Genomic DNA, 12038 nt, shown 5'->3' with positions numbered 1-12038 from the left:
TACTAAATACTTCAACACCTCAGAGTCTCAGAAGCAAATATTGCACATGCTTAAATAATTAAAAACTGGCTTCACCTTTACCAGCTGCAACACTAAAGTGATGTACATGCATTAATCATCATTATCCAATAATATAGGCTAATATGCTACTGAAATTAATCATTCTGAAAGAAAAAAACGTACTTTGATGTAAATACATTCTTCCAAATGTTAGACATAGTATGACTAACTGTGGTATTGTTACTTCTACCTTAAATATCCGAGTATTGTTTACCTCTGTTCATTTCCTAACTTATTCTTCGCATTTTGAAAAAATGACATTTGTTTCCTTTATTTTTACAACCTCTTAGCTTTATCTGGAAATGGTGAAGATTACAAATTGAGAAATAAGAAGCCCATACTTTATTTTTGGCTTTAAAATGACACAATCATTTTGTCACTTCATATATCTTATAAAACATACAAATATACTTCCCAGTCTTTGCACCTTGATTGCAGTTGTTATCACAACCAAATGCTCATGATAGACATATGACTTGTTATTTGTATTACACTTAGGATGAAAAGATCCCTCATCATTGTCTGTTCTTATCTTACTGCCAGTGGCAATACCTCATTTTTTCCTAATTTTCATGTCTTTGAAGTGAATGTGCGAGGGAAACATAAGTAATACTATACTTCCTGTATCTATGTGGTGACCCTGAGTACCAGTGTCTCTGTAGGGCAGAAATGCTGTGTCATTGTCTCATAGTGCATGTCAGTGCAGACACATCATTACACTGACCACAAGGAAGCAGATGACTTCAAGACACACTGGTAAGGAGGAATAACGCAAAGTGGAGCCATGCTGTGACTGCTGTTCTCCGGTGAGTATTCAAACATCATAATACAGTTTTATGGCAACATGCTTCCTAAAAAAATGTATTTGTGATGAGATACATATACAGCATTATTGTTTTGGTGAGGAACACATTTGAATAAAGTCTTAATTCCTCTTGTTTAATCTTACTCTATTTTATAGGTCGATTTTAATCATACCTGCACTTTACTTTCACCATTATGTCTCTTGCAATTTTTTATTTATTTTGTATGTCTTCACTTTAGTTAAAATTGTTGGAGGAGCCTGGGATTTAATGTTTGCATTTCCAACTACACTAACTGTTGTGCATTTGACAAAGAAGACTATACATCTTTGAATCAATGAATAACCTGAACAAACATAGTATGCTATAGTAAAATGGAGCATGTTTAACCTGATAGGGGTGGAGTCAGGTTACCTGCCACAACATCATCTCACCAGCAGTGTGGCGGATACTACAAACAGATAAAATAATAATTAATGTCTGCTACACATTGTCTTCCTTCAGTTCTGCGCCATGCCTCTGAGATGGTAGCTTCTTGCTGTGGTTCTCCAAAGAAGGACAGGACTACAGCAGGATATCTATACCAGGATAAAGGTGCTTTTAGTTTGGGTGAGATGGTACCATTTTTGAAATAAGTATTCATGTAGATGGTCTAAACTGTCTGGTGTTCTTCAAGGTGATGAGCAGAACGTGTGGACAGTCTCCAGTGATGGAAAAACATCCAGTCAAAATCCTTCCTAATTCCTCTGGGCAGAGGAGAAGCCCACCTTTCTCCTCCATTTTATTTATTTCTTAAATGTATTTATTTGCAGCATGTTGATCTGTGTTGCTCTGTTCTTGTTTTAATGATGACTTGTCCTGAAAACTTCTTGTTGGGAAGTTGAGTAATGTCTGACAGCAGACAAGTTCAGCAGTGGCTCAAAGGTTAACATTTACTGTATTTACACAACATTTATATGGGAGAAATGCAATGTGGTCAGCACAGAAAAGACATCCAGTCACATAAATAAATGGTTGTAAAGATCATGTATCAATAAACAGTATGTGTTATTAAAGTGTCCGTACATTGATTCTGCAGGAAAAGCACACTTTTCGCTCAAGACTCTTTTTTCCTGGGTATCTGGCGCCATCGTGTGGAAGAAAAAAGGATCTGCAACTACCTGTTGCCTGAAGAGAGACAGCCAACTGGTTCATTTAATAATAAGATGTTATATTTTAATAATATTCCAAACAAGTTTTCACTCACTAGCTCATCATAAGGAACTTACTAAATCACTAAATTGCAGTACACAATATGGTCCACCATTCACAACTGCGCATAAAATGTATGATAAAAAAACACATTTAAGAAAAAACGATGATAGACATATATTTCAGAAAATGCTTGCCGTTATTATCAATTAAATGTTTTAAGCTGGAAATAAAATTGTCTTTGGGCCATTTTACAGTTTAATAAATAAATAAAAAACACATGCACCCAGACTCAGCATAACATAACAACACCTGCCAAAATAAGGTTGACATTTAATTTCGATAAATCACTTCTGTACAGGACAAGTTGCCACTATATGGGTTAATACATTCAGAATTAAAATCATTCAGAATTATTGTTTCATGTCAAAAAGTGCACTTATAAAAGAAGTGTTGGTACCACTTTATAAGACTAGCCTTATAAAGGATTCATAAAGGGTTTATAAATAGGTTATTAATTAGGTTTTAAACACTTTATTAATCATTAAGAACCATTTATAAACCAATTCTAACATAGTTTTCAGACATCAACACAGGCTCACTATTTGGCAAGATGACTAAGCCTTATATTGGCTACCTAGCTTACTTCGTCTTCTTCATCAGCCAACATCCTTGGTATCTGTTGTTCACTGAGTTGATTCCCCCCCTTCCATCTTGATGTTTCTTGGCATCTCTTTATGACCATTTATTTACGAGTTACTAACATTTATAGTTGCCAAAAGGGAGCCTTATTGTAAAGTGTAAAACACATTCCCATTTATTTATGAGTTACTACCATTTCTAATAAGGCTTAGCAGTACAGATAAATGTGGGCTCACTATTTGGCAAGCAACCGGTCACAGCTGCCCTGTTTATCTCATGTCTTATAAAAGCTTATTAATGATGTATAAAGTGTTCACAACCTAATTAATAAATTAATTACAAACTATTCGTAAACCCTTTATAAGGTATAGTCTTATTGTAAAGTGGTACCGAAGTGTTTAAGTGATGGACTCTTTCCTCTTAAATGTGGTATTTTATCTTTGAAAGTGCATTTAATTAAACTACACTATGCTATATTATGGACAGTTATATTTTGTTCATCTCATACTATATTATAAGATAAATCACTGTCAACCACATGAAAGAGAAGTAAACTAAATGTTGTAATATCATATCATATTTATTTAGAATAGAAGAGAGCACAAATGTATTTACATTCACATGTACAGTAGCATACAATACAATTTTACAATTACACAACAGTATAGTATACAGTCTGTGCAAGTTTAAGTGACAATCTCAGTTTACAGTGTGTGGATGCGGCTGAAACAATGTACACTGGATTCTACTCACTGTACAAACCTCTGACTGTGTTTCACCTGAGCTGGTGAGGATGTGACGCAGAATAAACACAGTGTAAATATGACAGTGATATATGACACTTGGTTTAAAGATTACACAGTAAACAACATGTTTTGAAAAATCTTCAGAGTTGCACTTCAGCATCATCACTATAAGCAATACAAAAAGGCAACATATTGAAATGTCTTTGTGAGATGCTTTATCACATCAGTTCAGTTCCTTATGAAGGCCTGTCTCATCATCCGGGTCCATTTTTACTTCTTCCCTCGTCTAAAGTGCAGCGTTGCCTGTCTGTCCCCTCCATGTTCCTGTCATCATAGCACCATGGTGGGGATGTGGTGCACCATGGGGGGCATCTGGTGCTGGTGGGACATGACCGACATCTGCTGGGGAGGGGGGGGACACTTTGGATGCCATCTCTGCCGCGTGTGCCATCGGCTTGTGCCGCGCGCTCTTCTGGTGAGCCCTGAGGCCTGCCAGCTGGGAGTACGCGCTCTGACACACGTGGCACTTGTAGGGCCGCTCGCCGGTGTGCAGGCGCACGTGGTTCCGGAGCGTGGAGGACTGGCTAAAGCGGCGGTTGCAGAAGCGGCAGACGAAGGGCTTGTCTAGCGTGTGAATGCGCATGTGAGAGCGCAGGTTGCTGCGGGAGTTGAAGCCACGGTGGCAGATGACGCAGCGCATGCGACCTGCTGTGGTGGTAGGGGCTGGAGGGGAGCACGAGGCAGGGCCGTCATAGGGGTGGACCTCATCTGAGAGAGGAGACAAAAAGGGGGGAGGATTAGTTTAAAGTTTGGCTCAGATTTGGGCTGCTTAGTTACAGTGTTTTATTTTCTATTTTATTCTGTATATTTTATAGTGTGTAGATACTCTCTTGAATATATTCATTTTCTTCTGAAAAACATTAAAATGTGTATTTCTTATTTTTTTTATTATAAGTGACTGTCAAAATGCTGTTGTGAAAAAACTATTTCCCAACTTTGGATAAATCTATCTATCTATCTATCTATCTATCTATCTATCTATCTATCTATCTATCTATCTATCTATCTATCTATCTATCTATCTATCTATCTATCTATCTATCTATCTATCGATCTATCTATCTATCCGTGTGTTTTTAATCTAAGAAATATTAAAAGTAATGTATCAGAACCTAACAACAATGATATAAACTGGCTTATATCTGTAGCCTATGTTGATGAACAGATACAAAAAGCTGTAACCCTTAACATTGTTACATAAAATGACTCACCTTTGGTTTTCTTCAGGTGTTCTTCATCTATTCCCGGAACTCCAGGGATTCCCAGGAATGTGTTGAGGGTGTTTCCGTACCAGACAAGAAGCTCCTGGTCCGGTGGGATAGTCTGAGAAAAACAGGGAAAAAGGTCAGCAAATAAATATGTGATTTAAAGTCGCTTCTCTGGTGCAACCATACGACCAAAGATGCCAAACTACAGAAATCACATAATCAATTTTCATTTGGGCCAACAGGCGGCGCTGCTCTAAAAGTCATTTACATACTTGGTGGTTGTCAATAAAACCCTATTCAGTCGCCACAGGGCCGAGTCCTTGTTTACAGATCAACAGAATTACTTAAAGTCTATTCTCACCTCCACTGCCTTGTAGAAGATGCTGCTGCCGATCTGCACCACCTCCAGGTTTTGCTCCTGTTCATTCCTTGCGCACTTGATGTAAGTCATCCAGCTGCGTTGGTCCTCCTGACTGGCATCGATGAAGTAGCGCACCGTGCCGTCTTCATTGAACACCTAAGCGCAAATCAGCGAGGAAAACAGCGTCAATATAAGGCGGAAGTTATAATACACAGACTCTGGATCACGGACGGTCTAACACTGTGCTTGGACCCCCCTGTGGCCCCCCTCCAAAATAATAAATCATGATAATGCAGTGTGTGTTGCAGCCAATACTGTGCTGTAACTTCGGCCTAAGATAACATACATACATGTTTTTTTTCTTCCAGTATGTAATTAAATACATTGAAACTAAGTTACTGAAACCATTTTTTTTAAAGAAAATAAATATCAACAAATATTAATGAATAAAATAAAAACTAAGTTTGGCTTCATAAATATTGTATTTATTAACCAAAACGGCATTTAGGTTAAGTAAGTAACTATACTAAAATTGTAACAAAGTCATTGACTCACATTCTGTTATTAAAACAAAAATAATGGTATTTTAATTTATTTTTTGTGCACTATTTTATACTGAACTGAAAAATATTGAATCTTGAACACCGTTGGGAACAATGGTCTAGAACAGCCATTGCCTTAGATATCTCTGGTCATAATATTCATCCATAAAACAAAAGGGATCATTAAAAAACATTATTCTCTGCTCACCTCCCACATGAGGTTGTTATTCTTCAGCAGGTCCACGTGCTCCGGGGATATGACCCTCCCTGTGAACGGGCCCATCTCGGCCCCTGCTTTGATCCAAGTCTTTGAGAAGATGCCCAGACCCTCTCCAGGGATGGAGCTCTGCGCGATGATCACCTCACTGGGCAGCACCAGGCTGGACAGCTTCTGCACCTCTGCACAAAGAAGAAAGAAGAAAGGTTAGCATGCAAAAGGGAAACATGTCAGAAAACATTATATCTGTTTTAATGCCCGAGTAATACTGCGCAAAAATGCAGCTCCAGGAGACTAAACTGTTCAGCAGGATCTCATGAAACAGGATTGCTGAAAAAGTCCTGAAAGCAGCAAATGGACTGGATCTTATTTTAGTCACGAAATATTAAGCTACACCTTATCCTCCGTTTAATTCGATTATCTGGTTGAATTGAAACTTTTTGTTGTGTAGAAAAACTCCATAGGAAAGCATTTTCATCCGCACCAGAAAGGGAGAAAAGAAAAAACCGTGCGGTTCTTTAATGTCAAAATCAAAGATTTTTTTTCTGTGAGCCGAGCCGAGCAGGGGTTAAATGGTCCTCTATTGCCCAGGGTCCAACAATTTGTCATGCTTCAGATGTGATATTCATTAAAGTTTACTGGAAAAGAAACGGCTAATTCCAAATTCATTATCCTTTTAAGAACTTTGTAGCAATAAATTTGCGCTGAAAGAAACTAGGACTTGTTTAAAAGACTCAGGAATTTCGGCAACAAAAAAATGGAAAGGCGATTAGATGGTTGACATGCAATGAATAGCATTAGATTTAGCCTTCACGGTGCATTATGCGAGGAACAGCAAATCTTTTAAGGAAGGAGAGAAAGAGAAAAGCTCCGGAGCCCCATAGCTGCCAAGAGAGGAAAAGAGACTGTCCGGAGATGAATGCGGGATAAAACCCGGGACATCTCAAAGAAAAGAAACCTTTCTCTCCTCGAGGTTTAAGTGGAAACTTTCCCAGGTCAAGCACAAAGTTAACCAAATGAATTTAATGCCCTGCGTCTTTCAATCAGCGGCAGTTACACGCCTAACAAGCCTCTAAACGCGAGGACCAGAGCTCTATAGGGTTAACGCGTTTAATGGGTCGAAATAAAAGCAGTAAAATGAGAGAAAATGCAGAAAAACAGCAACAAGTTAGTGGGAAAAACTTTGGTAAATAAATGTTTGGGACGGAAAGGGAAGTTTATTTGAGTGTCTCTGCAGGATGTGGGATTTTCTTGAAGTTAAATTATTATTATCAAATGGGAAAAAAACAAATGTGGCTGTAATTGTAATTACAAAAAAAGTCCTTATGGAGTTCTGTGATTAACTTTTTCGGAAATTGCATACGGGACACAAAATTAAATCATGTTATTTATTTCCATAAAAAACACATACAATAAAATTAAAAAATATACTGAAATTAGGCAGCAAACATGCAATTAAAAGGCCCAAACATGCACAACAGTATGATAAAACAGAATTTACATGTATGAAAATAGCCCCATAATAAAGCAGAATGTCAGCCTACCTCCGACGAAGGACTGCGCCAGCACCTCGGCGGTGAACGCGGTCTTGGGGCTGCTGCTGTGCCGCTCCTCCGCCAGGTGTTCTCCCAGCACGTTCCTCCACCTGCCGTACAGGAAGCTGTGCAGGATGTCCGAGGTGATCACGTCTGACAGCGAGCGGCTGGGACACTTAAATCCAGACTTGAGTGCCAAAGCGTCTGCGGGTAATACGGAGCCCATGTTGCAAATCAAAAAAGAAAGCCCCCTAAAATAAAAACAGCTGCAAGTGGAGAAAAATAAGCAAAAGGAGTATAGGAGAAGAGTTGGACACCTAGAGCTGCTCCTCAGTGCGTCCTTGTGCTGCAGACTGTCTGTGCGTAAAGCTGCCCTGCAGGCTGTGAGGGTCCCTTTATATAAGTGGCTGGTGTGACCCCTGTCTAATTACTTATTAATGACACACCCCTCACCAGGAGGACCTGCCCGCTGCAGCGCACCAGCAGAGACACTGAAACACACAGCAGACAACCAATAAGAGGGGCCACACGTTATTTTAGTCATTATCTGCACTTAATGCATAATCATTTAAATTACAGCGAGGTTTTTTAGATAGCTGCAAATGCATCATAATTGCGTAAAATGATAATAAATGCGTTTTAAATTATTTTAAGATCAGAAAAATGTAAAGTGTAGTGCTAAAAAAAGCCTTGTGTTGCAAAAATAGATCATAGAGTGCAAAAAAAAACCAACAGGTTGCTCTCTATGGGAATATGAATTTAAACACTTGTACAACATTTTAAAATAACAGTGTTTCAGAAGATTATAAAAGCAGGTTTTCTGAAAGTTTAATTGATGGTTTTAAGTTGTTCTGCCCGCAGAGAGAAGTGGGTCATTGAGTCTGGGAGTTGCTCGCCCATTTTTTTCTCATGCATTTGGTATTCATGTGGTGGTAATATTATTATTTTTTTGTGAGGAGTTAGCGCGGGAATAACAAGAATAGAAACAAGCTCGACGTGGAGTTTTTTCTTACAGCATTGTTCGCATGCAAAAAATGCAAAGCTGCTTTGACCGTGGTTCACTTTTTCAAGCCCTTGTTGAGGTAAGCCGGTTTAATATTCATGGATGTTCGGAGCCCCCTCGGTATTGTGACAACGTTTAGATGAGTATATACGGCCCTTTTCTTCTCTATAGTCACAGTCTTCTGTGTTTTTTCCTCTCTTGCCTATATTTTCGGGCTTGATGGACTGGGGGCTAAATGGGCAGTTTTGCTTCTTTCAGCAGAGAGGACATCTTTATTCCATCCCCGGCTCACAGGTTTCCTATTCAGCTCCCCTCCAAGTAATGTCAGGCCCCTGAAAAGTGCTGCAAATCAATCTTTCATGGTGTTTTGAGGGCAATTTGACATCCATGCACTCCTCTTTTCACTCCAACAACTACAAGGGGATTGTCCGAGAAATGGGCAAGTTGTGCTCTCTCTTTCTTTCTCCCTCTCTGGGACGAATATGGATTATAATGTAATGGGAAAGAAGATATGGCAACTAAATACAATAGCGGAGGGTTTTTTTTGAGCTGGGGAGATAGTGAAAAGGCAAGGTGAGTGACAGGGCACGAAAAAAGATTACTGTGAAACAGCTGCTTTTTATGAGCGGGCCCCTCCTACATTTGTCTCCTTTTCCCAGATGAAATTTCTCTGCTCTTTCAATGGGATTCTTTCTCATCTAGATTGATTTACATTTATAGCATTCATCGCACAAATCCGAGGTAAATGGCGGGGGACAGGGGGTGGGGCCGCTTCTTTATTAAAGAGGAATTAAATGAATTGAATTGGGGTAACGCATGGATTTGATTTGCTTATTTATGCATTAACCTATGGCATTATGTGGAGCTGGTAAAGCCGCGGGCATGTCAGCAATAGCAAATCATCCTGCTTAGCTGTTCCATTGTAAAACTATTTAAGCTATTATTCTGTCCATTTAAAGCTTATCAATTTAATGTGGATGATTGACAATTATTGCACAAAGAATGCGGTAATTCTTTTATTTCAAAGAGCTGGTGGGAAACCTATCAAAGAAAATCATTTGTTTGTAGATAAAAAGGAGAATTTAACGCTTATCAGGGGAGAATAATAAAGGGAGAAAAAAGACTCGGTCATGTTTAAATAATACATGTGAACGTTTAAGCTTTAATGACCAAATAACTGACAATAAAAGACGGCTTTGAATATAAAATTCAAAATAACTAAATAAAAATCTGAAATTATCTTGAGATTTTGCGTTAAAAAAAATAAAGTTTGTGGCGCTTTAGAAATAATAAAGTAACAACATTTTCTTTTTTTAAAGTATTTAAAAAAACATAAAAACATAAAACACGTGGCAAAAAAATAGTCTTTGTCACATTATGAATCAGTGACTCAACCTTGCTGCGGGGAAACACACACACACACACACACACACACACACACACACACACACACACACACACACACACACTCATTAAAAGCAGATTAAGGTGTCCTCCACTGTGCAGGATCAGCTCATCTGTTGCATAGGTGAGTGAGGTGCTGGAAGTCCCTCCCCCGGCCCCCCCCCCCCCCCCCCCCCTAAAAGAGCCTTTCCTCCCCCCCTCTGTTGTTGGAGAGAAGGGGTAGTCAGAAAAGACACCTGCCTGATTTGACCTTAATTTACACAGCAAGAAAAACGTTTTTAAATTGTTAAGCCTTAAATATTGAATACAAAAACGGATTCATCCTCTGCATTATAAACATTATCACTCAGTGCACGAACATCTCACTCCACATGCATTTCATTCTGTGAGTACTGTGTTTATGGACAAATCTGAGGAACATGTCATTTATTTAAAATGTAATTTAATATTAACCGTATTATGTCTCTCCTCAATTATCCAACTACTTACTTTGCCAATTCAAAATGTAAATAATAAATATAATCAGCTAATAAATTATGATTTCATGTTATAAATTGCAATTAGCTGACCTTTATGAGCTGCAACATTAGTGATATTTACACATGAATATTAATATAACAGATAAAACAATCATATAACAAATTATTCTGAAATTAACTTTTTTAATACTTTTATTAGATTTTGATGCTTAAACTTTTGTACTTATTTTAAATGCAGGACCTTTGGTACTACCTCTATTAAAATATCTGCTTTTAAGATCTGAATACTTCTCCAGTGCTCTACAGACAATACAAACAGATCAATAAGACTCAAAGAGAAAACCATTCATGACTATAAAGAGGATTTATTTTAAAAGAGTGATTTAACCTACAGACCTCAGTGTTGGAAACTTCAAGTAAAAGTAAAAAATTCTTGCATTTCAAATCCAACTTTAGTAAAATAACAGGATTAGTGTTAGATGAATGCAGCTATTTAAAGTTTCATAAATAATTACAGTCTATTATGTATTAACATGTAGATACAGTGCAACCTTTCCCTCAGATTTACAGTAAAGTATACGCCTACAGAAACTGCAATGTATCCATTTTAATGTGGAAATAAATGTGCTGTAAGTTTTTTTAAAGTGTATAATATTTTACTTTGATATCTTTGCTCTTATTTTAAAACAGATGTCTTCAATTACACTGTTTTGTAGCTTATATGAAAGTCAAAAAAGCATATGTTGAAAAATGGTTTTAAAATCTGAACCAAAATATGTTTTCTTGTTCCTGTCCATAATGAAGGGGACAAACACTAAACACACCTCCTACAGCAAATGACTGTTTATTTGGAGGGTTCAATTTCTGCAGCATGATAAAGGAGAAATAAAGTGTCCAAGAGTGGTCTATATACATATTAATGTTACCTCTCGCCACATCAGTCTGATCATGGAACGACTAAATCATCAGACGGCCACAGAGGACCCCAGGGTCAGGAGTGTCCTGCGGGACAGTGCGCTAAAAAAGGAAGAGGATCAAAATCAAGGGCTGGATTTGGAAACAGCTGCAGCGCATCAATGCAGCGGACGGTATGGGGCCGCCAGGGTCCACTGTGGCAGGAGCCCCCCCGCTGAGAGCAAAGATGTGCAGTGACAAAGCTGAAAGAGAGAGGGGGGGGGGGGGCTGAGGGATGAGGTGCTGCTGCTGGACAGTTAACATGTGCAAGGATGGCAACATGGAAATGTTACAGGGTTTGTTTAGGGAGAAATTAGATGTTGAAGAGAAGGAAATTGAGCAAGGCAGAGATTTAAATGAGACATGATACAGAGGAACAAACCAAAGTCTGGTGGCCACAACTTGCAACACCATCCTGTTTGAAAAGAATGAGAGAGTCATCTTTAAACACTCATTGGGTCAATAACCCCACGTGAAACCTCATCTGATGTGTTTGACTTAACAGGCCCATATGATGCAAATGCAATGCTAATGGGAAATAAAGACTGTGCACATAAACAAAATCCCAATAAAGTCAGGTGTAAGGAAGAACATCTGATTTGTTTCTGAAATGTCTTAAGAAAAAATGATTCTACTTTACATAAAAATGCTCATATTTTAACACTTTTTTGATTTTACCCTCAAATCAGAAACAATTGTGTACTTAATATTTTTGAAATAATTTGCTGTTCTGTTTTGGCAGCTATGTGTTAATAAAATGCACCTACTTAAACGTTAAAACTATAAAGTGATTGTAAAGTGTAGCAGTGGAAAAGTGCTGCAGCTATTAAGAA

The 12038-nt window shown here is 38.2% G+C and overlaps 1 protein-coding gene and 1 long non-coding RNA gene across 2 annotated transcripts; one reads left to right on the top strand and one right to left on the bottom strand.

The window, feature by feature from the left end:
* The first annotated feature begins 729 nt into the window (after positions 1 to 729).
* LOC117476717 lies at positions 730 to 1924 on the top strand. The gene is made up of 3 exons (XR_004555281.1): positions 730 to 866; positions 1368 to 1457; positions 1540 to 1924. It is a non-coding gene; the product is annotated as an uncharacterized LOC117476717 (long non-coding RNA).
* Positions 1925 to 3772: 1848 nt separating this feature from the next.
* On the bottom strand, positions 3773 to 7592 carry LOC117476757 (PR domain zinc finger protein 12-like). Its single transcript, XM_034123484.1, is given in 6 exon segments — positions 3773 to 3854; positions 3856 to 4210; positions 4714 to 4825; positions 5072 to 5227; positions 5822 to 6012; positions 7375 to 7592. Coding segments are annotated over 6 exon segments (1113 nt in total). The 5' UTR covers position 7592.
* Positions 7593 to 12038: the final 4446 nt, after the last annotated feature.

Source organism: Trematomus bernacchii, unplaced genomic scaffold (genome assembly GCF_902827165.1).
Source record: "Trematomus bernacchii unplaced genomic scaffold, fTreBer1.1, whole genome shotgun sequence".
Classification (NCBI taxonomy): domain Eukaryota; kingdom Metazoa; phylum Chordata; class Actinopteri; order Perciformes; family Nototheniidae; genus Trematomus; species Trematomus bernacchii.
The sequence above is the reverse complement of the archived record's forward strand: the minus strand, read 5'-3'. Positions and strand labels throughout refer to the sequence as shown.